The 27,514-nt window shown below is 49.3% G+C and overlaps 2 protein-coding genes across 10 annotated transcripts in view; one reads left to right on the top strand and one right to left on the bottom strand.

The window, feature by feature from the left end:
• The window catches only part of MTMR3 (myotubularin related protein 3), a 74,983-nt gene extending 63,130 nt beyond the window's left edge, over positions 1–11,853 (bottom strand). For 3 of the 7 annotated variants that reach the window (XM_038152751.1, XM_038152757.1, XM_038152759.1), the window contains exons 1-2: positions 11,694–11,852; positions 11,026–11,069 (exon numbers count right to left, since the gene is read on the bottom strand). The gene's annotated coding sequence lies outside the window, so the exon portion shown is untranslated. Of the gene's footprint in view, positions 1–25; positions 10,997–11,025; positions 11,070–11,693 lie in introns of those variants that run through there. The other 4 variants (XM_038152756.1, XM_038152758.1, XM_038152750.1 and 1 more) reach the window with 3 other exon arrangements.
• Positions 11,854–11,913: 60 nt separating this feature from the next.
• Positions 11,914–27,514, top strand: part of ASCC2 (activating signal cointegrator 1 complex subunit 2) — a 35,574-nt gene continuing 19,973 nt past the window's right edge. The window contains exons 1-4 of one of the 3 annotated variants that reach the window (XM_038152763.1): positions 11,914–12,633; positions 24,138–24,233; positions 25,737–25,895; positions 26,235–26,405. In XM_038152763.1, the coding sequence (XP_038008691.1) occupies positions 24,153–24,233; positions 25,737–25,895; positions 26,235–26,405 (411 nt within the window). In that variant the 5' untranslated portion in view covers positions 11,914–12,633; positions 24,138–24,152. Of the gene's footprint in view, positions 12,634–21,748; positions 21,893–24,132; positions 24,234–25,736; positions 25,896–26,234; positions 26,406–27,514 lie in introns of those variants that run through there. The other 2 variants (XM_038152761.1, XM_038152762.1) reach the window with 2 other exon arrangements.

Below are 27,514 nucleotides of genomic sequence, written 5' to 3'. Positions count from 1 at the left end.
TTGCCAGGATTTCACAAAAACTCACCAGCAGACCAACTCCTAAATCCTGATTCAGCAGTTCCATAGCAAAACTGAAGAATGAGAAAGGTGCAGCAAGACAGGCACAGCTGCTTGTTCACTCCAGGTCTCATTTACTTTTCTGGTAAAGAAGAACTCACTGGGTAGGTAGGTTTTGAGTGACACACACCTTGGTATTTAAATAACTGAGATCTAGAGATGTAGGACAGAGGTGAACAAGCAGGAGTTAACTCTTCAAACAAATGCAGGTTTTAACAGGATAAATTCTTATCCTATACTTGGAGTTTAAAGGTTACAAAAAGCTCAGTGTTGGAGGAACAGATCAGCACCAGGCAACAAGCTTTTTATAACATGGCAAAGATGCTCTGAATTCCATGTAGAGGCTGAGCTGTCACTCACCCAGCATGATCTATGGATTCCCAGCTCCACAGGAAGGTTCACACTTTCACATTCTTATAAGCAATAAACTCTCAGTTTGTTGTTTAATCTCTGAGTTCTGGTTAAAATGTTATTAAAAAAAAATCAAAGTAACCAAGTCATGATTTTTAGGGGTCACGGCCCTTTGGGAGTCACCTAACAAGCAACAGATTCTTCAGACAAGTTTCAAGCCATCAAATTTGTTTCAACATGTACAAACTCTGCTAAGTCAAGTCTTTCAACAACACTCACCAAAGGGTGACCCGGGGGAGAACGCAATGGCACAACCTGACTAGCTGCTATTCAGTCAAGGTGCTGGTTGTGTTTTCTTCTGCAGGCATGATGGATGCATGGGGTCCTCCAACCAAAATTATCTTCATGCAGCTGCACAAGCCCTCTCTGAACTGACCCCAGGGTATTCCTTCACCTTCCACATTTTAATTATTTACAAATAGTTAAGCAGATCTTAAGAACAGCAACCCCACACAGGGACCTAAGTTCTTCCTCCTAAGTTTTCCAGAGTCAAACAGGAGTTTTGAAGCGCTGGCAAACACGTGCTGCAACACCAGTTTAAAGTTTACTGTTAATCAATCCATGGAAGCTTAAAGTTGATCTTTCACAAGCAGCAAAACACCAGCTGGCTACACCTGCAAGCGCACCACAAACGTGCTCCACAGCCCATCTCCAGACTCCTGAAAATCAAATATGTCAGCAACGAAACCACCGAGGCTCATCAGCCTACCTGAAGAGACCGGAGTGTTCTCTGCACCTGCAGAGGCGGCCATCGCCTTCCAAACCCAGCCGGGAAATGCAGATCAGCTCGAGGAATTCTTTAATTGTCTTGGCAAGAGGCAGCACAAAAATTGTGGAATTGAAGCGCATAAATCAGGTTTTGGCATTAGGCCTTGCTTTAAGCTGTAAGCTAAACTAGAGTCTCCCTAGCCCACCTGCTCACTTCTTGCACAAAAACATTCAGTCCTTTCTTGTCCTTTTCAGGCTCCGAGTCAGTTCAGACCAATTTCCTTGGACAAGGCATGTTTTAATTGACTACCTCATGAAGTCACTTTATCTCAATATACATTACTAGACCTGCAGCATGTTTACAGAAAAATAATTTCTTAACTACTTCACAACATGGTCTGCCGGGACTGACACATGGCAGTAAGGGTCGACAATGAGACTAAAAGCTGAAATTTTTTGGAAGAACCAGAAAAAAAACCTAACAGTAGTTAGAAATACTTAGAAATTGAAAGGAGACAAAGTAGATTAAGCCACACTGCAGTTCTGGGGATCTTGAAATATGTTCAAATACATGAGGCTTAGCCCTATTAGGTCTCTGCTTTGAATACCAAATAATTTGGGTCTAGGAGAGAGAAGCATGCTAGAAGCAGGAAAGGATCTGCATCCAGCAAGGGCTGCTCAGGTAATCCCTGCCTCTGTGAGCAGTGGTCCAGCCTCGGGCATTGGTACGGTTTAGAAAGCTGGACAATAACTTGAAATACTAATGTTTAGAAAAATAAGCTACAGGGCACAGCAGCTTGTAACTTACTCTTTAGGGAGCTGCCAAGTGCATCCTCCCCGACCCAAGCAAATCAAGGTGCCTTATGCAAGAGGAAAAGTCTTCATACCTGAGTGCTGAATGGGACCACGGCGGGCTGGGACATGATGCAACAGCACCATTAGTTTTAATGGGGCTGCTCTCGGGGTGTGACCCTGCAAGGAGGGGAGCACAACTGGGACCGTACACAAACAGCTTAGTAAAAATCCACGCTCCACAGAGGAAGCAAGAAATATTGTCTTTGCTATACCCATTCTTACACTTGTCAAATGAAGCAAAGCTCTTTGTCCACAACTCCCCACGTTGACTCCACCAGACCCACCCAGCTCAGGCATCAGCAGCAGCAGCGATGAATCCAACCACCCTCAACAGGTAAGCAGAGCACCAAGCAGGTTTCCAGACTGCTTCCTACTCCCTGCTGATTACAACAGCAGGTTTGGCACTGCTGACTCCTCAGCGATCTGTCTAGAACTCTCACCCTTAGACCCTTGTGCTGCTCAGTTATCACCAGCCCTTCAAGAGCTCACAGGAAGAAGCGCCTGGACCCTGAGAACACTGCAGAGGAGTTGGAATGCCCCAGCAATGGAAAGCGAGACAGCTCTCCAGCCTGCCAGTCAACACTGGAGAAGGAAAGGATAATTTGCCTGGAGTAATGAGCTAAGTATAGAGTCACCACGATTCCAGTGGCCCAATTAGCTCTGCAACTCTTCTGATGCGAGTGGAACACCTTGGGAGGCAGCTGGCTCCAGCTGCAGGCAGAACCAGGGACTGAAGCCACTGCCCTGATCCTGTGCTTAACAGGCCAAATTCTGCAAAAGCAGCACCAAGAGTCACCACCAACATTTGCTAACTCACTGGAATCTTTTTGCCGTCCTCAGCTCATTACCATATTGCAGCACTTTAGGGAATCCTATGCTATTTTAGAAAACCCCTTGCCCAGTCCTCTCCCCAGGACAGTGTTTAGCAGTCACCCTCATCAAGTGTCAGCATTCAGCCTGTCATTTAAAAGCCAAAATTCCAGTTTGACAAGTGCAAGGCATTTTGGTTCCAGCTTCTAAAGCCTGCAGAACTGAAGGGGGGAAAGCAACATGGCAGTGACCAGGCACATCGGTACCATTAGACAGCTCTACAGGGAGCTACTGCTTTTTGAAATTCACTGTTAATGAATATTTATTATTCATTTCCTTTAACAAGGGTTCATGTGTGTTGCTTACACAGCTCTATATCCACTGATGCCCTGTGTGGTCACAGACTCTAAAAGAAGGACCTACAATTAGCTGCACCAGCACTTTTCCTGCAAGGAGGTTTTGCCCCAAATTCCCCTGCAATGATTTGAACACTGTAGGATACTGACCACTCAGGTACAGTGTCAGTACATTGAAGCTGGAATCCTTTTTATAATGAATTTGGAATTTTAGAGCAGGTATCTGATCCCCTTCCTTACTGACAAGTCTAACTGACCAGATGGCTTTGCCAGAACACAACCCAGCCCAAAATAGTAAACACCTGGCCATGGAACTCCAAAACCAAAAATTTCCATGGGGCTTCTCTGTGCAGCCCCAGTTTATTCATCTGTTCCGTCCAGGGATGCTCTGCAGCACTGAAGTACACTAACCAAACACCTCCAAATCATGTGACACTCACGCTTGAGTCTGAAGGGATTAAGAGATTCCAGCCCAAAGTAAAAGAAAACAAGCAAGCTATTGTATTCTGCATTAGAACACAACTGCGCCTTGACCATAATCCACCAGCCAAACCTACAAGGAAAGCTGAGCAGACCTCAAAATATTTACCTTGTTCCATCTTCCTCCTTTTTCCTCAGAGAGTTCAGATTTTCCCAAAGTGCAAAAAGGTGCATTCTTTTGGAAGTTACTCAAAGAAAGGTTCACTGAACATAGACAAAGATGATAATTTAATTATAATGGGTATCCAACCAGAATATAATGCCCTGTTCACAGCAAATTCCTGCTACCAGCAGTGAGAGAAAATTAAGAATCTGAATTCTCAAATGTACTCATGACTAGTATGTTCACCAATCAGCACACAATTAAGCATTCCTGTTCTCTAATTGTCAAGATGAACACTTGTTTGATAAGGATTAGTCATTAATTTGATGGAAAGCTTATCCACTCTTAAAAAACCATGCACAGTGTTTAGATGGAAAGAAAAGTTCTGCAGGCAATGGCAGTAAATTTGCAAGTTTACATTAAGTACACTTCACTTGCTTTCAAGCTTCCATTTATTAAAGGAAAATAATCAAAATAATCTAGAAATGCAATCTGCTTAGACATTTTAGTCAGGTTTCTTGGATCAAAAGTTCAACCGTGCCTACACCACACTAAGTACTTGTTCTCAGAAGCGAATAAAAAGGAAACAAAGAAAATTCAAATATAACAGTAAAAAAAAATAAATCAAAGCTACCAGGTCAAAACACTTAAAAGAAAGGTGTTCCTACTCTGTCAGACCACAGCAACCTGGCTGCAGAGAGTTCAGAGAAACGTCCTCACACTAAATTTTAAGCCAAGCTGCTCTGTGATACGGCAGGTGAGTTTTCTTCTCACTGCCTGTAATTTTGGCTCATCTGTTCTTTGTCAGGAGACAGACAAGTATTTGAAAAGCCTGAACTGAGAGACCCACAGGACAGCAAAGTCAGCTTTGACAACAGTAATTTTAGTTGGAGAAGACACCAAAGACTGGATGCAGGTAAAACTCCAGACAGATTCCAGCTGCAGCACATCCAGCACTAGGTCTGGAAAGGTCTCCAGCCCAACAAGGATGCATCAACCAGCACAACTTCCCAGCAGCTCATCTCTCTCTGGTTGAGGTTTCCATGATAGCAATCACACGCCTGCAGACAGCAATGGAATAAGCAAAGCTTTCCCAGGTACACATTTAGGTCAATTATGGCTCCCAGAGATGAGATCAGACAGCCACAGCCACTGGCCTCCTCCTGTCCCCATCCACTCCCGAGGAGAACAGGGACAGCCAGGCTGCTGGGTCCCTGCTAACTGCTGCACAGGACATTCCAGGGAAATGCTTTCCACCAATTCCCCAATTCCAGACCTAATGGCAGCCACTTCCATGAGTAGCTTTGGACTTAAACTCCTTTGGAATGGACACAGCGATATCGTGGGAGTGACAGAACAGAGCTAAACGGTGGGTCAGCTGCTAGACTGGATCCTTCTGACATCTCCTGTACAAAACTGGGGCCTCACTTCAAAAGTACCTGAAGTTACTTTACTCAGGTAGCATCTTGTGTAGGATGGGGAAGGTATTGAGGCTCCACAGCCATAGTTCCACCAGTAGAGTTCAAATAATTTGATCTTAATATCTATGCCCTCACTCTTTTTGTTAGAGTTTCTTTAATCCACCCTTCAGTTTCCCTCAACTCTTCAATACTTTCAACTACTATTCCTAGCAACTGAAAAACCAAAAATCAGTATTCTGGTAATCTACCCTTGACCTAGACAGTGCTAAACTCTACCTGACAGGGAAGATACTCAAGGGAAGATCTGGTTTTCCATCTGTTTTCTGAAATCTTGCCACCAGCTGTACAGAAACCCCAAAAAATAAGACTCTTACTTGCCCAGAACAGTCAAACCTCAGAGGAACTGAGGAGTCAGACTCACAGCGCCCGCGAGTCTTACGATGCACATGAGCCCTACGCGAAAGGCTGCTCTCAGGGTGAGCTGGGGAGATGCCCTGCAGCGAGTCCTGCCTTTGCTCTGCTCTCCAAGGACACTCAGGAAGCCAACCAAGTGCATCTTGTCTTCACAGACTCCATGTCAACCTACACAGACAGGATTTCTGCCCTCTCCTGCCTCAGGTGCCTGGCAGCAGCTCCCCCCAGGCACTTCCACCAGCAGAAAAAGCAGCGTTGAAGAAAACAAGTCTCATTTTGTCAGGAGTCTGCCCTTTCCTGGTTGATAGAGAAGTCAAAACCCTCCTTTAAAGGTACAGGGAAAAAGAAACTATTTTTATTTCTCTGTCCTTTCAGGTAACACCACAAAATTAATGCTTTGATTACAGCCTTCGTTTGCAGTCCCAAACTTGGAGAAGCAAATGAGGCCCACAAAAGGGCAACACAAAACTGTTCTACCAGTGTTTCTATAAATAATGTCTATACCAGCGCACAAATCTCTGGTATTTGAAAGAAAAACTACAAAGACTTAATTATGGCAATGCAGCAGCCTTCCTCCACAAATTCAACCTGAAGTGTATAACTTCCCCCCATACTGATTACATGTTCCAGAAGCTAAACCTCAGAGTACCAGAACAATCCAAAATACTTAGAGACTATTAGACTTGTATATACAAAAGACTTCATCATTCAGACAGGCACCCTAGAGATTGATTTCATGCTACCGTCTTTTCAAAAATCTCAGTTAAAGAAAGATTTATAGCATTTTCACTGGTTTTCCCTGATGAAAATCTTTCTCAAAATAGGGTACAAGAGCCTTGGGTAGAAGTCTTAGCCACAGGCTGGTGTGCTCACAGCAAGGGAGAAACACATCGAGGAAGTAAAGTTACTAGGACAATGATGTCCGCTTGAAAAGCAGGCAGCAGAAATCAGAGTGGAAAAAGTCTCAGTAAGGGCTAAACCAAGCAGGACCTGAGAGGTTAAATCTGGTATATCTGCTAGAGATAGGCCCAGTAAAGAATAACTTCAGTTCTGAAATTAACCCACGACGAGCTCACTCTGCAGATGATGCAGGAGTTTTTGGAATAAAATCAAAAGGAGGGGAGCACAGAACACACAGCTTGAGATCAACACACACAGGATGGAAGAAGACAGTTAAATATCAAAGTAACAGAATACAAGTCTTTCCCACATGGATATTCACTGCCTTCTAGGCCATGTTCTGGAAGCCCTGAGCCTCATGACAGCCTTCCCTGCTGTCCAGTCCCAGAAGTCCAAAGATTTGAGCATTCCCTGTTATGGCTCCCCCTCTGAAGAGCACACCCCAGTCGGGGGCTGGTCTGTTCTGGCTGCCCTTCGGAAAGCCCAGCTCTTCCCAAGTAGCCAGGGACTAACACCAAGTTTCTGATTTCACTCCAGCTCCAAGCTGACTCCACAGGTGACAGGGTAATTGTCCAAGCTAAGCCCATCCAGCGCGAGGTCTAAGGCTTCACCAGATACAGAATCAACTCTGAAGCTGCAGAATCAGGTGGTGAACAACCAACGCCACAGAAGTCAGGGACTGCATCAGCTCCATCAGCACCTGGCACGAAGCTCTCTACAGCAAGGCCAGCCCCACTGCCATCGTGGTTTGTCAGCCCATCACAAGGAACGCTGCAAACAGCCAGATGTGCTGAGCAAGGCAAAGGACAACTTGCTTTGCTTGTCACCTCCCAAGGCTCCTCCAAGCCGCAGTTTCTTTGATGTTCTGCCCTCCTTCAACTGACACCCAGCTGCAAAGTTGCATTTTGAAGTATTTACAATTCAATATTTTGGTTCAATTTCTCTTTAAAAAGGGGGTTGATACTGCTTAGGATCTATCTGCTTGTGTTACAAGGACACATTTCATTACTGGCATGAGTAGTTATGTATAACTGCCTGCCCCCAAGGCAGCCCACCAATGCTGCTTTACAGCTCTTCACTGCATTCCTAATCAAGAAGAAAAATAATGGATTTACTACTCCAAAATCAACTTCCACTGGAGTCTTGCTCAAGGTAATAATTTTTCAGAAATGGCAATAATTCGATACAGCAGCTTGGATAAGTTTAGTTACAATATCACTGAACAAGGAACAACCAGCTCAAGTCTTCTGAAATCCAGCTCCCCCAAGGAAGGCCAAGAACACCCTATTTAGGAAGTCTTTTGTAGAGCCTGGGTTTTTCCTCCCCTTCCTTATCAGAGTTTGGAAGAGTTCCACCACCACCATGACAGCTATTACAATATCATTAGCTGCCTCACTCATGCATATACACACACAAATTCCAAAAAACTTCCAGATGGATCTTACCATGGTTACTTTGTGGCAACTATTTTCAGCATTAATACCCACAAAGAGGAAGAGTGCCTCTGAAGGATCCAGCTGCCCCAGGAAGCCCTACAGAGCACACATCCAGTTACCAGCTTAACCTGCAGCCACACTCACGTGTCAAAACAACTGCTGCTTTCCAGACTTCGCCTGAAGATTCCAAGCCTGAGGAGTTTCAGAAGACAAACCAAAGCCAGGCATCAGCAACTGGGTTTTAAGTGAAGCCTTTACAAACAGTGCTTCCTGCTGGACATCCATGACTCCAGAAACAGCTTTTCCATTTCAACCAACATTCCAGAAAACCGCCTGTTTTCCCTCCCCCCCTTCTCCCCGACTCACTTTGCATGGCTCTGCAGGCCCAGGCCTCACTTCCAGGTGCACACTGGTACTTCCTGAAGGAGAACAGGGCACCTGTGGCTCAGAGCAGCACAACCTGACACCTCATAACAGACTGAGCGTCAGAGATACCGCTGCTTGCAACAAGATCACGCTGCGTTTCTTCCTTGCTACTACGGGCCGGTTCCTCCCTGTAGCTCTGAGCAGCAGGGATGGACTCGAGGCCTTCCTTAAGGGATGACACATTGCCCCTGGAAAACCTAGAGCCAGCTGGGGGTCGCCTCCCTGACACCACTACCACAAACTATTAAGCAGGTGAGGGGGGCAACTCACGCTCCAGTTTACCCTTCTATGGTATCAAGTCCATTCTGTCAGTGCTTCTCAACTGCTCAAAGCAAAGGGACAAAGTTGGGGCTGTTTTGCTAAAGCTGCCCTCCAAATAAGGCCAGCTGACACCAAAGGAGGCTGTGGTTTGTGACCTCTGCCCATCCCACAAGCAGCTGACACGTTTGCAATGCGCACAGCAATCCTGCACCCGTTCAGCACCAAGGCATCCAAGGTAGAAGCTGGAAAGCAGCAGGAGCTGAGGGCTCCAGCTCGTTGCTGGGCATGGTGAACAGTCCCAGTAAAATGTCAGTATCTCCAATTCCTCAATTGCCACTGACCTCACTTTGAGGTCTTCACTTTGTCACTAACTCCCCTTTGAAGTCTTTCATGCAAACCACTCGGTCACCCTGAAATTTTGAAGCGCCACGAAGAAAGAAATACTTGCCTTTAAGCAATCCAGTTTTTCACAAGAATTACAGCACAAACTGAACCCTAAGCACATCCCTAAAGTTTTCTTGACAGCACTAGGAAGTTACAGCACCACTATCTAGAAGAGGGCTGAAGTTACAAGACATGAAGCTCATTTCTCAGAGTTTAAAACCCGCATGGGATCTCACAGGCAGATCTTCACACCACCAGCTACTCAGGCTGGAGACAAACGCAGAACAGTTGCAGTTATTTCTGAGGCAATTCAGTACCTACCAGGTTATTTTGAGAGAAACATTACATTACTTAGATTCAGCCAGTGAAAACTACTACGAAACACATGCAAGTTTAAGTGTGTGGATGTTTCATTCTGGTCCACAGGATCTGATAAGCACTAATTTGGCTGTTTGCAGTCATGTGCTCTGAAGACACCATCCATACCAACTGGGAGAGTCCTATCCTGTGGTATCCAGTTACAATTCCCAGCAGGAAGCCACCAGAGCAGGAACAGCCTTCACAGCCCTTTGAGCTGTGCAGCTGAACCGATCTCAAACTCCTTGCTGGATGCCAAGCCAGTCCCTCCACAGAGACAATTCCTCTTCCCTGTCCCATCAGACTTGCCAGGCTCCTGCCTGTTACTCCAGCAGCCCAAAGATCCCCTTCTCCTAAGTTACTCCTTTTTTCCAGGTTACTTGCCAGCAAAGCACTGCACAGCCACGTTCCTCCTACTCCTGCAAGCTGACAACATACTTCTCTCCATCATTCTGGCTTGCATGTAGGTGGAATAAGATCTGAGATAAAATATTGTATCCTCTATTTCAGAAGCCTGGGCAGGCTCCATTTCTGTCTCCTCCAGCTGCAGATGGCCATTTTTATGGAAAATAAATAAATAAAACTAAATGAGAGCTTATCAAGCTGACCTATTCCACTTTTGTGGTATCATTTGTGGGTTGCATGACTTGTTCCTTGAGCAGGTTAGCATTGATATTTTAATAATTGCTAGTGCAGACAGTTCACGCAATAGATACTAACAGCACCCCAGACAGCACTGCCAGCGAGAGGATTCAGCTTGGCTCTCCATTTATCACTCCTGTAACCTGAAGTGGGACAAGAGCACCTTTCAGTGCAGAGATATACCACTGCTGGTGCACCTTTGCCCTTCCCCAAGCTCCAAAGCAGGCACGGAACCACTTGTCACTGAAGCACTTTAGAAGCTCATGCCCCGCCTTCACTTATCTGCACAAAGTTTCAACACTTGCAGCCCAGGATTTCCTGTGCTAGGAAAGAAAGCACCACTTCTATCTCCCAAGCCCACTGTAATCAATAACAGCTGAAGCAAAGCAGGTATCAGATGTCAGCCTCCTCCCCTCCAGTTTACAAGCACTCCTTCATAAAACCTCCTTCATCTCCACCAAAAAAGTTCATTTCCAAATGCCACATGCTTTAGCAGCAGACAAAAGGCATCTCAGTTCTTTATCTGAAGCTCAGAGCATGACAGGTACTACAACAAACCTGTCATAGCTCCTTCCGTCACGCTGCCACCCCTTCCCAGTAGACTCACCTTTATAATATAAATAATATAAATATGCTTTTATATTCACCAGAAAGCCAAGCTGTGCTGCCACTCAGCACTACCTGACATGATTCACTAGCCAAGTTTCTTTTCTTCTAAAAGAAAGCTTTATTGCACATGGCTACATCACGCAAGAAGACAAACAGGTGAAGCACACAGAAAAGGGCCTACAAGACTGAAGTCTGCAAGAGTTACAAGCTCACACCCAACCTTCCCACAGTAAGGGAAGTGTGCACAGAAAGGAAAGAAATCAGCTTCCTCTACAAAGTTGTGAAGAAACACCAGGTCTCATCTGCGGATCAAGAAAACATTCTCTAAAAGAGCAAGAGAAGGAACAACTTCAATGCACAAACTTAAACTCCACGTCGGAGGGCAAAGCACTTACCGGGGAAGGGCAACATCTGCTCATATCCCAGCGAAAGAACAGGACTGTTAAAAGGAACATGGGGAAGAGGCGTAATTAAAGCCCCAAAACCATATAAATAAAAAGCCTTAACAAGTCCCACTTAGAAAAAGAACGGGAATTTCGGCCGCACGCACAAGGGCAGCTGAACGCTGCTGACACCACAGCCCCAGCGGCCGGAGCAGCCGGGCAGGGGCCGGCGACTGCCAGCGGCATGGGACGATCCCCGGCCGGGCTCGGCGGGGACCGGCCACCCCCACGGGCCGGGCGGGGGGCGGCAGCGTCGGGCGAGGCCCACAGGCCCCGGGCAGCAGGAGCCCCTCCGCCCCGGGGAGCCCACCCTGCCCCGGCCGCCCGAACCCGGCCGCCAGGGCCCGGCCCCGAGCCGCCCGGCATCGCCGCTCGCCCGGGGACGAGAGGCCGCCGCACCGCGGCCGCGGAGCCGGGCCGCCTCCTCCTGCTACTACCGGCCGTGCCGAGCGGAGCGCGGCGGGGCCGAGGGCGCCGCGCCGGCCCCGCCGCCGCCCCTCACCCGCACCGAGGGGGCGTGTGCGGCCCTCAGTGACAGCGCGGCCGCGCTCCGCCAGGCCCCGGCGCGGCGGGCCGGCCCTCCCCGCTGCAGGACAAGGGGCACCCCGGCGGCTCCTTACCGCTGGGCAGGGCATGGCGCGGAGCCCCCGCCCGTGCCGGGGCGCGGCGTCCTGCCGGGGCCGGGGTCGCTGCGGGCTCGGGGCCGCCGTCGCCGCCTCACGGACACAACAACATGGCGGCCGCGCGGCCTCCTCCCTCCTCCCCCCGCGGGGCGGGGCCGGCGCGCGCCGCTCCCGCCCCCCGCCCTGAGGGGAGGGGAGGAACGGGGGGGGGCGGCCCCGGCCCGCGCTGAGGGGACCGCGGGGTCACGGAACCGGGGAATCGCGGAACCGCTGCGCCATCGAGGTTGGAAGATCATCTGCTGGTTTAAGAGCATCTACTGGTTTTAGATCGTCTCTTCCAACCGTCAGGCCAGCACCGTCACCGTAACCCCTCAACCAGCGCGCCACATCACCCAGCGACAGATGCAGACGCCTCTTGAAGGCCCCGAGGGAGGGTGACTCCACCACCCCCCTGGGCAGCCCCTTCCGAGGTCTGGCCGCCCGGACGGTGAAAAGGTTTTTCTAATCCGTAACGTGGCGGCCCCGCTGGCCTCAGCACTCGCCGTGCCTCAGGAGGCGGCTGCCGTCCCTCGGCCCCTCAGAGGATGGAAGGCAGGGCCGACAGGGATGAGTAAGGCACTGAGCATCTCCCTGAGGAGCAGACACTGCCGGAGCCGGGCCTGGCTGGTCTGGAGAAGGGAAAACTCACAGGGGATCTCATCAATCCGTGCTGATATCTCCAAGGGGTGTCAGAGGACAGTACCAGACTCTTTTCAGTGGTGCCCAGAGACAGAACGAGGAGCAATGGCCACAAACTAAAACACAAGAAATTCTACCTCAACATGAGGAAGAGCTACCCATTGAGCGGAGCACTGGACCAGCTGCCCAGGGAGGGCATGGAGACTCCCTCTCTGGAATAATCCAAACCCTGGACACATTCCTGTGTCACCTGCTCAAGGTAACCTCTCCAGGGCCTTGGACTGGATGATCTCCAGAGGTCCCAGCTATTCTGTGGTTCAGTGATTCTGTGAAGCCAACTTGCCCATTATCCCCCTGTGAGGTCCATAAGCCCGGCACCGGCTGAGCGAGGCTGTGGAACAGGCAGGGTCTCAGCAGGGGTTTGGCAGCCACCTCGGCCAATCTGTGCATCAGGTAACAGTGGAAGTGAGTGCTGAGGGGGGCTGAGGTGTGTGTTCCCACACCTCACTGCCATCCATCCTCCTCAGGATCCTCAAAAATCCCTGGGGAAGCACCCTGTTCCACTATAACCTGAGATTAGCTCAGCTGGTCAGGGCGGTGCTGCTAACACAAAGGCTGTGGGTTCAATCCCTGTAAGGGCCATTCATTTCAGGTTTGGACTTGATGAGCCTCGTGGGTCCCTTTGAATTCAGAATATTCTGTGATTTACAGAAGCCAATCCGGTGTGCAAGGTCTTCTGGCCGGTGTTTCCTGCGTTGCTTTGGTGACATTCAGCTCAGCTGTGGGAACATGTGTGGCCCCACGCCACCAGGCCACACGCTGTCCAAGCCACCCTGCGCAGCCTATGGCTCCTAAAGCATGAGGTAATGGGGAGCTGGGAGCCAGCACGAGGCTGGACTGCCAAAAACCACATGGAAACTGAGAGACAAGTGATAAAGCAAAAGGCCTGTGAGCGTTAAGCTACAGAAAACACAGGAAAGCTGGAGAGTGGCAGCAGTGTTGGAGGTGGCAGGAACGTTGCTGGTTCCAAAATGAAGCTCTAGCTAAGCCTTGTGCACTGGAGCTCCTTTCCAGCAGCAAGATTTTTCTCTGGGCTTTGTTGCAACTGTGATGGATCGTTAATGTTTTATTTTTATACATATCTTTAATTTACAATACCATATGTAGGTCAGGTTGTACTTTTGCGGGAGATTTCCACCTGCTCCTCGTGTTTGCCTTGATCTGAAATGAAATGCTTGCAAGTAGCTATAAAATGCACTCCTAAATTATCCCCAGGACTCTCCCGCTGAGTCCAAGGCTAGTCATTGTAACAGATGGACTTCAGTCTGTCATTAGGTCATGTCTAAGCTGGAAGGAGCATAAGTGTTCAGAGGGAACAATGCAAAATACAGAAGCCTGTGTCTTCACACTCAGATATGAGCCACGCAGTGAGCTGTGTTCTGGTTTGGCTCCCTTGGTCAGGGACAGCAAACATTTGAAAGGGAGTTAATCAGCCCCTCTGAAGGGATTTTTTCCAACAACAAGCCATCATCTGAATGCAAATGTGATCTGAATGTCAATATGTACTTTCAGAGGAACTTTGGAAGAAATACAGGTAACTGAAGGGAAAAACAGGATTCCTGGCCTGTTTACACCCAACAGGAATGAAAATATGTAGAGCCAGAAGAGCTGTAGCTGAAAAGGATGTGTGTTGACAGCATCAGCAAGCAAAATATGAATTTTGAGAAGTCCCTGTTAAATGTTGCCTTTTGCAGTGTGCCTGGAGGGAGATCAAATGTGACCTACTTTGGGAAGCTGGATCCTGGAGACCTGGGGCTCCTGTACAGCAGAACCTGCTGGATGCTCCTGCTGGTCCTTAGAGAGGGGGAAATCCTGCAGTGCCATCCCTGTGACAGGAAAAGCTGGCACTTCCAGCTGCTTGTTATATTTGTACATTTTATCTTTACCAATCTGGTCACACACAGTGCACAGAGACATTCCATGTCTTGTGTCCCAAACCTCTCTGTCTCTTGTGTTCCAGTCTATTTTTTAATACATGGCCCAGTGTTAAATGGCTGTTGCTTCTATTTTCCATGATGATCAGGGCAAAGGATAAGAATTATTTCATGGAAATGGAAATTACTGGACCCAAAGGGAGAGCAGGGCCTGTGAGAAGCTGACACACAGCTCAGGGAACGAGGTGTTCCCAAACCCAGAGTCCTGAAGGACCTGGAGTGTATCCTCACTCATCCCGTCCAGGGGTTTTAATCTGGAGGGTGGAGGGTGGTAATGGATGATGGAGGAACTCCTGAAGCACGGGTTTTTAGTAGGAGGAGGTAAAGCAATCCAGCCATTTAGACACCTGTTAGTGTCTCCTCAAGAGCATTAAAAGCTTAAAATATAAAATAAAAAGGAAAAAGTTGGGGACAGGCAAGTAAGTTTAAAAATGTAAAATAAAAATGTGATGTGTCTTTACACATACACATACATAAAGATTGATTGCTTTAAACGAAGATTAACTAAGATTATACCCTCGATAATTGTTTCCTAGACACGGATATAGAATCGATGCATTAACTTATTCAGTAAATTAGTGGAAAGCAGGTCCATGAAAAAGATAGCTAGGTGGAAAAGGTAGGAAAGTCACCTCAAACATGCACCAACAGCCACAGGGAAATTTGCCAAATTTTTTCACAGCAGCCAAAGGGAATTTGTGAGATTACAAAGGGAAGAATGGGCAGAAAGTGCCTGGATTCCCATGTTCCCCCCAGGTAGCCTCACCTCCCTGGATCCCAGGACCACAGCCTGGCCCGTGTGTGCTTTTGCTCTTGCACAATATTTTTCAGACGGGCCTTGGAACAAAAGGTAGTAGGGAGCTGATGGCATTTGCTGATGGCACAAAGCTGGGAGGCACTGGCTGTGCAGCAGGAATTGCTGTACTGCTGGAAGAGCTGGGTAACATGGAGTGCTGGCACACTGGAAATGGGATGAAATTTAATAGTGGAAAGTACAAGGTCATGCCCTTGGGAATTGCTAACAAGAATCTCTGCCGCAAGCTGGGAGCTCATCAGTTGGAAATGACAGAAGAAGGGAAAAATCTGGGTGTATTTGTTGATCTCGAGATGACGACAAACTCCCAATCTGAAGCAGATCTGACAAAAAGCACACACACATGGAGGTATTTCCAGGAGAAGGGGAATGTTAATGCCATTACAGAAGCCTCTGCTGCAACCTTCTCTGGAATTATGCATGCAGCTCTGGTCACTTTTAATCAGGGGACATAAACTTAAAATGTGACTGGAAAGTAATTATAGGCTAATCCTGATTTTTTCTTATACAAGGATCTTGGGATAATTTGTTTAGCCAGAAAACCTGAATGCTGAGAGAAGATACAGTTGTTCTTTGTGAAACTTGGGGAGTAAACACAGCAGTAAACACAACTCCCTTAAGAGCAAGGGTGATGTTCCTGTATGAGAAAACAAGTATCCGATGGCCATGAGGAGTCTGGGCTGAAACATGAGAACACCAGAGCTTCCAGCAGCTCAAGTCCCGAGGCTCTGGGTCATCCTTCCCTGAGCTGCTGTCCCCTGATGCCATTGCCACCAATAGCTGATCCTAAAAGCCCGGTGAGTCCTTTCCAAAGTGTTCTTACCATTTGGGGCACAGCCACGGAGTTACCAACTGGCTTCTTATGGAAAGGAGAGAGGTGCCTGGTGTGGGAAGATATTCCTTGGGCTGCAGTTGCAGGCCAAATGTCACTTGAGAGATTGGCTGTGTTAAAATCAGCACATGGTGGTGGTGAGGTGAGAGCATCCTGTCCTGGGTCACCCCACCCTGGTCCCTCAGATCACCTTTCCAAAGGCTGCTCTCGTGCCCATCCTGCACAGGAGCTGCAGTCCTGGAGCCATCCCCACCTGGAACAGGGAGAAACAGCAAAACCAAAGGTGTGCCGGGTCCTTTCCTGCCCACCAAAGGTGTGCCAGGTCCTTTCCTGCCCACCAAAGGTGTGCCGGGTCCATTCCTGCCCACCAAAGGTGTGCCGGGTCCATTCCTGCCCCTGGTACCACCCAGGGCCCTTTAATACCCTTCCCTCCTGTGGCCCCAAGAGCCACCTCGGCGTTTACAGGCTGTTTCTGTTATGATGAAAAACTGATGGCAGCGTTAGATATGTCTTAAAAAAACAGCACACCAAGTCCTGGTTCAGTAAGAGCAGTCAGACCACAGAACACAGGGCACTTTGCTTTCTCAGGGCTCCAAACTGGCTCCCTTGGTCAGTTTTTTACCCAAAACCAGCTCTCCTCAACCCACCTCTCCTATTTTGTTTGGGTTTTCATATTTTATTCTGTTTAAATGTTTCACTCATTTTACCCTCCTGGGTTTTTGATGAATGCCTGAAAAGAATGCTGACCCTGACCACAGTATTTACAGTGTTCCTCCATGTGTAGGTGTTTCCATTCTTCCTGCTCCCACCCAACAAGTGCTATTTCATTGTTCATTCAATCCGAGTGGCAGCAGGTGACATCGGGGCCAGCACAGCATGAGGGCCACCCCTGATTCAAATGTGCCAGGAGAGAGGCACTGCCAGTCATCCTGATGGGGCCCCAAAACAGATTCTCTGACTCATTCCCTTGCAAAGTAGATGAATAATTTGAAAATAATGAGATTTTTATTACATACATATCATTTTGGTCAGAACATTTTGCAAGAGGCTCATTTTGGGATTTTTTTGTCTTGTAATAACCCCATTTTACAACAAGATGTGCCATTAGCGACGCTTCGCTGCAGGGAAGCAGCACGGCTGCTTGGCTGCCCATCAAGATGATTATCACAGGACTACTCAAACAGGAGCACTTGCGGGACTCAGAACTTCAAATTCAGTGGAACAGAGACAGCGGTTTTGGGCAAACCCTGGAAATGGCTTTGGGGACCGTGTTTCCAGGTAGGAGCACAGCTGGCTGAGCCTGGCTCTGCAAGAATGCCACCTGGGAGTCAAAGCTGAAGCCATTGGTATTGAGGATGTGCCAGAAGCTCAGTGTGGGCAGAATGTCCAGAAATCTTGATTTATGGATGCTTATATTATTTTCTTTAATAGACTAATTATCCATATGAGATTATTATTAGATTAATACAGCTTCATGTTGGACTCATCATTTTCCTCTATGGAGCCAGGCTGGGAGAGCTGGGGGTGCTCACCTGGAGAGGAGAAGGCTCCAGGGAGAGCTCAGAGCCCCTGGCAGGGCCTGAAGGGGCTCCAGGAGAGCTGCAGAGGGACTGGGGACTGGGGACAAGGGATGGAGGGACAGGACACAAGGAATGGCTCCCACTGCCAGAGGGCAGGGATGGATGGGATATTGGGAATTAGGAATTGTTCCCTGGCAGGGTGGGCAGGCCCTGGCACAGGGTGCCCAGAGCAGCTGGGGCTGCCCCTGGATCCCTGGCAGTGTCCCAGGCCAGGCATCAGCCTGGGACAGTGGGAGGTGTCCCTGCCCAGGGCAGGGGGTGGGAATGGGGTGAACTTTAAGATCCCTTCCCACTCAAACCATCCCATGACATTGTTTGCTTCATGAGATAAAAAGTAAAAGGTTGAAAGCATTTTCTACTGAACCTGTCTTTTCTCTGGAAAAGCAAACTGGCACAACTCTAACCTGTGTCATGTGCTGTGTTGCTACAACAAAGCTGCCTGAAAAAATGCTTTTCATAATAAACCATATCTGTTTTCGTTAATAAGCACTTAATCACCTTCCTCCTGAGGTTGGATAATTAGAGAAACAGCAGGCAAAGAGAGGGCAAGAAGCTGTTTCATCGGAGGAGCTGCTTGAAGTATCATTAGAAGATGATATTATTTTAGCTGAATATCTTCAGTGATAATTCCTTCCTTAGACACAGCCTGGTAACCTGCTCAGGGCTGTGCCTGCTGGGAATCCCCACCCGCAGGAACTTGCACCATTACAGCTATAAAGTTAAGCAGCTCTTGGTTCCTCTGCCAGGTGGACGCTGCAGCTGCAGCCTCCTGGAGCAATGGGAACTGGCATTCCTGCCCCTGCACCACTGCAGTGCCACCAGGGAGTCAAGGGAGAAGCATCTTGGGTCACCTCTGGTGACTTTCATTAGTGACCAAAATAAAAATTATCCTACAATAATCTTTTAGGATAAGGATAAACTTAGAGGAGGTTAATTGGAGCCTGATGGAAAATGGAAGACATAGTTAATAAATTACTGTGGGATCCATCAGGTCAATAGTTTAACACTGACACCTTTGGCTCTGTGGCTGTCAAGGACGTGCTGTGGAAGGTGTCATTGTCATTGAGGGGCTGGAGCGTGTCCAGGGCAGGGAACGGAGCTGGGAAGGGGCTGGAGCCCCAGCAGAGGCTGAGGGAGCTGGGAAGGGGCTCAGCCTGGAGCAAAGGAGGCTCAGGGAGGCCCTTGTGGCTCTGCACAGCTCCTGCCAGGAGGGGACAGCCGGGGGAGTCGGGCTGTGCTCCCAGGGAACAGGGACAGGAGGAGAGGGAACGGCCTCAGGCTGGGCCAGGGCAGGCTCAGGGTGGATTTTGGGAATGTTTCTTCATTAAAGGGTTGTAAAGCCCTGGACCAGGCTGCCCAGGGCAGTGGTGGATTCCCATCTCTGGAAGTGTTCGGAAAATGCATGGGTGTGCACTTAGTGGCTGGTCTAATTGCCAAGGTGGTAATTGGTCAGACTTGGAGGGCTTCTCCAATCTGCATGATTTTGTGATTCTGTGATTCCAAGGTTTGAAACTTCTATTAGTCCTTGATAAGTTAATGTGTATATCATTAAGATAAATTGAAAAAAAAGGAGAAAGCAGAGCTGGATTGAAATATTGCAGAGCCCAGGGTTATCCTGATTCATGCCTATTACTGTAATTGCATTTCAGCTGCTTTGAACATTTATTGGCCAATTTCTACAACTTTGCAATTTAGTACTGCAGGTCTCTTTTTTTTTATTACGCTGACATTTTCCTCAGCCATTTTATTACTCTTTCATTTTATTCTATTTTTAAAGTATGTTTAAGAGTGCTGGTCCTTCAGGGTTCCCTGGCCCCTCTGAGCTGTGCTGAGCAGCATTAAACCCTCTTTGGTGTCCCTTGGAGAAGCAGGGGGGGCAACAGGGGCCTCACCTGCTTTGGGTGTGGGCTGAGACTCCTGTGTGAGTAGGACAACAGCTCCCTTTGGGGCTGCACAACAGCAGAGCAGATCCTCTCCCCAGCCCCAGGCTGTCCTTTGACAGGGACTTTGAGGTGGGATTTGAGCAAAGCCTGAAGCCGTGGAAGCCTTGGTGCTGTTTGGGAAGCTGGACTGCAGCGTCCATGACAGCCCGGCAAGGAAAACACACTGACCTCCAGCAGCACATCCCTGGGGTTGCTCCAGCCTTCCTGTTCTCCTCCTGGTGTGCTTTTTGTGTGGCTCAAAATGAAAAAGCTGCTTTTGTGTCTTGTGACCCTCCAAGCAGGGAGCAGCCTCCCCACACAGCCGGAGTCAGGAGGTGATCCCTGGGGAGCTGTCACAGCACTGGGACGGCACTGCCTCCAGGACAGGGCAGCCGTCCTTGTGACATCTGATCATCTTCACCCTTACATTCAGTGCTGAACAACTTCCTCCTGGCCTTGGATCACACCGGGGAAGGAGCCTTTCGAAAGAGCTCATTTTCCAAAGTTTTTTTGTGGAGAAATTCTCCTCTTCCACATCTGCTCTGAAGCTTGCTTGCCCTGTACCTTCAGATGGCTCTGGACTGAACCTCGAAAAATGGATTTTTAGCAGAACCAGCAGCCAGCTGACTTTAATGCTTTGCCTTATCTGTGCGAGACAGGTTGGCAGTTTCCCTGCACACTGAGATCAGAAAGCTGTGATTTCCATTAAGATTTCAGATTTAACTTTTACCGTCATGAAGTCTTGAAGGTCTCTGGCACGTTGTCACAGGTGAACAGATGCAGGGTTTTTTTGCCAGATAAATCTATATGAATAGTGTGTCTGCATATAATTATTTAAGTGGGTTATACATGTGGAGTTAACATCCCCAGTTTTGGGCAGAGGCTCCAACAGCTCACGGTGCTTTAGGAAATCAAATAGGGAATAGACAGTTGGTAAGGTTACAAAAACCACCCCAAAACCAGGAATAGTGACTCAAAACAGCTCGATGACACATTCAAAGCCCACTGAGTCACCTGGCATCTCACCAGCACTGCTCTGAGGAGGGCTGGCACAGGAGGGGACATAAACAGATGCCTTTGCAAGGGAATCATATTTCAGTTGCCAAGTGTTCTCCTCCAGGAAAAGGAACTGGAGCAAACCTTGGACCGACATCATCACTGGGGTTTGGTTCTGGTAGGCTGTTCTGCACAGCGTGTTGGTGCTGGGGCTCCAGCGCCAAGCTCTGACAGGTGCAGTGATGTTTGAGAAATAGAAACAATGAATATTTCATTTAAAAATTACTAATTCAACAGAATGGGGGAGATGGCAGGTTCCAGACAGCCCGTCGTGACATTTGCAGCGTGAATCCCTAACACGCAGCTCTGCGTGACGGGAACAGAGCCCGGCTGTGCTGCCGGCCCGGGGGGAGCCGTGGGGCGGGCGGGCCTCTGCTCACCCCCCCGCGGGGTCACGGGCTCCCCGGTGCCAGCCCACCCGGACGGGCAGCGGGAACCCCGGCAGTCCGGAGCGTGCGGGCACGGAGGGCACTGCGAGCGGGACCCGCTCCAGCCCGTCCCCAAGGAGCCACACGACACAGCGCATGGGCGCTTGCTATTTTAGGCCACTTTGCCATCTAAAGCCGGACTCTGGGCTCAGTTTAGGAGGACTTCCCTGTGGTCAACGAGGAGAACCGAGACGCTTCGGAGCAGAGACTGGTGACAGCTGGACATGCCCGTGTCACCCTGCAGGCTGGGAAGAGTCCCGGAGCTTCGGTGCGGTGTAAATGTGACTGATGTAGTCTGCTCTCACTCTCGGTGCTCGTGTGCATTGACAAGAATTGCCTTTTCGTGCACTGTCCGATTGTAACGCACACACGCGTCCCCGGGGGGCAAGGAGAAGCCCCAGCCCAGGGAAGCAGTGTGGGGGCTGTGACAGGTCCCTGTCCCCGCAGAACCCCTTCCCTGCCCGGCCTGTGACACTGGATGGGGCAGCGCAGTGAAGTTAAAAAGGTCTCCTTCAAAAAGGAGATTTATTGAACCAGCTGGTTTTCCTTCAAAGGAAGAACAGCTGCAGGCCCCTTCCCCTCCCAAGACAACCCACGGACTGCACTGCCCCGGCCCCGCGGCTGCGGCCGATCCGGAGCGCGGGGGGGGCTTTGGGGCTAAACCCGCGCGTTTGGTCCCTGCAGCACGGCCCGAGCCCGGCTCCCGGCTCCCGCTCCACAGCCGGGCCGGTGCCGCCGCCCCGCTCCACAGGCGGGCCGGGAGCCGGGCCGGGGCCGCCGCCGGGGCGGAGCAGGCGCGGGCCCCGCCCAGCCCAGCCCGGTAGTTCCGCTCGGGGCCGGAAGCAGCGCCGGGCCACGGGAGCGTCGCGGGGCCGGTGGGACGCCAGTGCCGGTACCGGGCTCGGGCAGCTGTGGCGGGGTCGGGGTGGGGTGGGCGGCAGTGGCTGGGCAGGGCCCGGTGCGACAGGGACAGGGGCCGGGCAGGGGACGTGGCCGCGGGAGCGGCGGGGCCCGGGTTAACCGGCGGTGTTGGGTTAACTGAGGGTGCCTGGCCGTGGGGTAGGGCCGAGGTGACAGAGCTGGGGGTGCTCAGCTGGAGAGGAGAAGACTCCAGGGAGAACTCAGAGCCCCTGGCAGGGCCTGAAGGGGCTCCAGGAGAGCTGCAGAGGGACTGGGGACAAGGGATAGAGGGACAGGACCCAGGGAATGGCTTCCCACTGCCAGAGGACAGGGCTGGATGGGATATTGGGAAGGAATTGTTCCCTGGCAGGGTGGGCAGGCCCTGGCACAGGGTGCCCAGAGCAGCTGGGGCTGTCCCTGGATCCCTGGCAGTGCCCAAGGCCAGGCTGGATGGGGCTTGGAGCAGCCTGGGATAGTCCCTGCCCATGGTGAGGGTTGGAATGGGATGAACTTTAAGGTCCCTTCCAACATAAACCGTTCCATGAATCCATGCAGCATTCCCTGTGCCAGCTGTGCTGGGGTGGCTGCCTCATCCTCAGCAGTGTCACCTCACCCTGGGTGTCTCCATGGATGTGCTCATCAGTGGGAATTGCAGGGCAGGGGTCGTTTCTGGCACTGAGAAAATAAATTTCCCTGGGAAAATAAGTTTCCCTGGTTCATCGTGTTCTTTGTCTGTGTACCTGAAATCACAGGGCACAACAGATTAATTGTGGACTTGTGGCTTAGACCAAAGTTCTTTGTGGGGGGAAAAGCTTCTGAGAGTGATCAGGAATAATTCTCTGTTGTGGTTATCCCATACTCAGGTTTATTCTCTTCTCTAGCTCAACAAGTTTTTGGGCAGGGCTTCTGTCTCTTGCAGGATGTTTTTGACTTGGACTGGAGATTTTGGTGCCTTCCAGGCTTGAAATGAGACACTTGGCATGTTTTTCTGTGTTACAAACACTCATTTCTATGTGCAGCTTTCAGAATGACTCTAAAAATTTTAAGAGCCAACTTAAATATATGACACAACTGAACTGAAAGCCAGCTTGACTTATTCTGCTAAAAAGTTTCGGTGGTTTATTTTTTTTTATCCCAAAGAAATTGTTCTTTATAAAGTAATAATTGCTCCTGTCAACATTTTAATTTTTAACCTCCTCTGAAAAGACAGAATTATTTTTTGTTTTCTAAGCTGTGGGTATCGCTGTTGCTCTGCTGAATTATTTTAATTGAGCTCTAAAATATTAGATTACAGAATTTTTGTCTAAATCCATAGGTGACAAATTTATGAAATGAAAAACGTTATTTTTTCACTTGCTGTCTAAACCATGACCCCACTCCTGAGTCAGACTTGTTCAGCTTTAGAGACACTGCTCTTGTTTTAGTTGTTATTCAGCCCAGGCAATGTGACTGCAATTAAACATGCATCTGAGGAGATATGTGACTTTCTTAATACAAACATAACTTTTTAGTACCATTTTGCAGAACTCATAACTCCCTAAAGAATTCAAAAGCTCTTCTATACTGCAGCTTTCATTTTTGTAAGTCTGAACATTTTTAACAGTGCCCATAAATCTCTTTTGAGTTACTCTAATATTTGACTTATAGTTAATTTCAGAAAGTTAATTGAAACATTTCTGAGCCCACAAAAGCTGTTGGAGATGAAGCTGGGGTTTGTGTGTACATGGGAATTGGCAGGAGTGGGGGAGGCTTTTGTAGGCTCAGCCTGTGCCCCTTGTCTGGCTGAGTGCTGTGAGATTCTACACACAGGCACCAAAAATACTCTTTTAAAGCACAGGCAAGGCAGTGTTTGGGTTGTTCCTGCAGTTTGTGCTGTCAGGAGAGACACTGCAAGTGTTGAAAGGCCAGAGTTCAGCACAGCTCTTCAGCAACCCCATTTAAATATCTAATTTCCATATTAAACAGAGTCCCCAAATGTGTTTTGTTGTCCTGGAGTATATCTGTGGCCTTTCAGTAGGGAACAGGGATGAAAGTTTAGCACCACATCCAGATTTCCTGTGATACATATCCAGGTTCCCCCAGCATTTGGCATTTTGGTGGGGTATAAATTGCTGGGCATGAATGTGTTCCCAGGCAGTGTGTGTGTGTTACAGCAGGGCTGCAGCCTCTTTTGTTCTGCTGTTGCCTGACTGACCTTGTAAAGTGCATCCTGTGCTGCTTTTGTTTGCTGAGGACAGGAACAAGCCACCAGGATGCCAGCGCTGCCTCTGGACGAGCTCCAGCTGACAGAAAGGGATCCCAAGACAGGGAAGCTGAGAACTCTACCAGCACTGGTGAGCTCTGTTTTTCCTGAAAGCCAAACAGACCTTCAATAAATCATTGTCTTACACTGGGGCTTGTCTGGGATGTGTGACAGGAATGGCTGGAGCCTTGCTGGGAGGTTTGGGTGGAGCTCAGGGCAAGGTTCTTCCCCCAGAGGGTGCTGGCACTGCCCAGGCTCCCCAGGGAACGGGCACGGCCCCGAGGCTGCCAGAGCTCCAGGAGCCTTTGGCCAGCGCTGCCAGGGATGCCCAGGGTGGGGTTGTTGGGGGTCTGGGCAGGGCAGGGGTGGGCTGGAAGATCCTGGGGGTCCCTTCCAGCTCAGGATATTCTGTGATTCTGTGAAATTTGTTCCACCTGCTTGTTGAAGAAGTTTTTTTAATGTGTTCAGAAAGTTGAGATTTCATTTACCCACCATAAGAAAAACCCAAAACATGAGACCCAAGCTTACTGTGTTCAACATCTGGAGTAAGCTGTGTTTTCCCAGCACAAATCCCTCTCTTGCGTCTGTAACCTCTGCTGCCGTGGAGGGATGCCTAGGGAGTTTTTGCAAGCTCTGCCTCAAGTTTAGCTCCAAGCTGTGGCACTGGGCTTCATCCCTTGTGCCTTCATCTTGATGAAACCAGAAAATTCAACCCCCAGAAACCCTTTTGTCCCAGAAATAAGGCCTGGAGAGAGCCTTTTGGGTGTGTTGCAGGAGTAGGACTGTCAGTGCTGCTCACTCCTGAGGAGCTTTACCCTGAGCACACGTGTGGGATGAGGCATAGCCCAAAGGTGCTGCTCATTGAATTCTCCTTTTAGGGTGGGTGTATTTGGGCAAAGCCTGTTCAGTAACCTTTGGGAAAGGTAGAGAAGTGTTTGTGTCTTTGATGGTTGTGTCAGTTTGAGTTCACGGAGTATTGTGCAAGAACCAGTTCAGAGAAAAAAGAGAGAGTTCAAAGGCATGCCAGGAAGCTCCTGCTCTTTGTTTTGATGGTGTGGGAGGATTGCTTTGTCAGGCTTTGGTTAAGAGAAAGCAAGGAGCAACAACTGCCAAATTATCAAGGTCTGAAAATGTTGCTCATAAAGAAGGATACAAACCCACTGCCTTGAAAGGGTAGAAAATGAGAAGTTACCAGGGAAGGGAATGTTCCTGTCATCAGGACTGTGGTGGCAAGAGAAGGAGCAATTGATTCAAACTGAAATTTAGGTTAGATATTTGGAAGGAAATGTTCCCTGTGAAGGTGGGGAGGTCCTGGCACAGGGTGCCCAGAGAAGGTGTGGCTGCCTCTGGATCCCTGGCAGTGCCCAAGGCCAGGCTGGAGGGAGCTTGGGGACAGTAGAAGGTGTCCCTGCCTGTGACAGGGGTGGAACTGGATGAGCTTTAAGGTCCCTTCCCACACAAACCATTCTGTGGTTCTATAATGTCAAGTTGTATTAAAAGGTAGCTTTGTGTTTCCTGGAATTCAGTAGCAGGTGGTGACATTCCTGCCACTTGGTCTGCAGTTCTAATACAGTGGTTTTTTGGCTTTCTGCAGCACCCAGAAATTAAAGCAGATCGGTCGTTCGTGCTGTACAAACCCCCTCCTGCCATCAGAGACCCTGCTCTGGTGGAGGAATTCCTGGAGCGAGCAAAATTCATTGTAGATGACCTGAACTGGCTTCTGGCTCTGCCTCATGACAAATTCTGGTGCCAGGTAATCATTGCTTTTTATCTGAAGATACAACATAAACATCTAGGTGCTTGTAAAAGCCATGAGCCTTACATCATTTTCATAAAGATTTGTTTATGCTTATTATGTCATGCAGGAAACATTTAGTTTCCATTACTGCACCTTAGAATGCAAAGAAAGTATTTCCCTAAGGATTTTCCATTGGGAATTTTAGGAGTTGGCTTGTATTTGATGGATATAGGAGTCCTTTTCATGTGCCTGAGTGTTTTTGATCGTTTTAAATTTCACTGGGCTGCTCGGGAGCACAGCCTATGAAGGTGTGAGATTGCCTCCTTCCCGTTTTCCTGCCTTTCCTTGTGCCAGGTGATCTTTGATGAGAGCCTGCAGAAGTGTTTGGATTCCTACCTGCGCTCCGCCCCTCGCAAGTTCGACGTGCTGTGGGATTGCCACCCGGAGGTGCATGAGCTGCAGAAGTGCCTCCATCGCAGTGTCTTCCTCACCTTCCTCAGGATGTCCACCCACAAGGAGTCCAAGGTGAATATTCCTGTGCCTTGCAGGTGCTCCAGGCTGTGTGACTTAAGGAAAAAGAGAGAAATGAATCATTTTCCCCCTGGCACGACATTCCTCTCCCTGATGATTTTATCAGTTGGGTTCTCAGAGTGGAGATGATAACACTCAGAGCTGAGGTATCCAAACTATGCAGTGATTCCTTGGTTGATTGCCTGCATCTCCTTCCTGAGTAACAGCAGGTTATCCATGTGCAGTGGTTGGATGTGTCATGGTAAGAGGAGAGAGAGCACCTTGGCCTTTGTGTGGCCACATGGAACAGGCTCTTCAGGCCACCAGTTCCCAAGTGTTCACTCCCTCAGGGCCACGTGGTGCCACAAAATTCCTGCTAATACTTGTGTCTCCTTGAACTTGCCCCAAGTTTTGGACATACAGTGAAATCTCTCTACATTACTGTTATCTTGGCATCATCAAGCATTCAGCCTGGAGAAGAGAAGGCTCCAGGGAGACCTCACAGCCCCTGCCAGTGCCCAAAGGGGCTCCAGGAGATCTGGAGAGGGACTGGGGACAAGGGCCTGGAGGGACAGGACAAGGGGGAATGGCTTCACCCTGCCAGAGGACAGGGTCAGATGGGATATTGGGAATTAGGAATTGTTCCCTGGCAGGGTGGGCAGGCCCTGGCACAGGGTGCCCAGAGCAGCTGGGGCTGCCCCTGGATCCCTGGCAGTGTCCCAGGCCAGGCTGGACAGGGCTTGGAGCAGCCTGGGACAGTGGGAGGTGTCCCTGCCCAAGGCAGGGGGTGGCAGTGTGGCAGTGGATGGGCTTTAAGGCTCCTTCTCACCCAAACCATTCTGAGATTCTATAATGAAAAGACATCCTCATCACTGATTGTGTGAGTGCATCTCCCATCTGGAGCTGTGGGATTTTCAGCAGGCCTTTGGGCAGGATGAGTGAGGCACCTTGTGTTCCAGCAGTCACTGCATCTCCTCATTGGTTCATCACGTGTTGGGGTTGTGTTGATTCTCTTGCTTATCACAGTAGAGACGTTCAGGATGTTTTGAGGGAAAGGCCTGGGAGGGGAGGACTGGGACAGGAGCAGGATGAAGGAATGCTGGAGCCTGCAGCTGGCACCACTT

The sequence above is a fragment of the Motacilla alba genome, chromosome 15, assembly GCF_015832195.1.
Source record: "Motacilla alba alba isolate MOTALB_02 chromosome 15, Motacilla_alba_V1.0_pri, whole genome shotgun sequence".
NCBI lineage: Eukaryota > Metazoa > Chordata > Aves > Passeriformes > Motacillidae > Motacilla > Motacilla alba.
The sequence above is the reverse complement of the archived record's forward strand: the minus strand, read 5'-3'. Positions and strand labels throughout refer to the sequence as shown.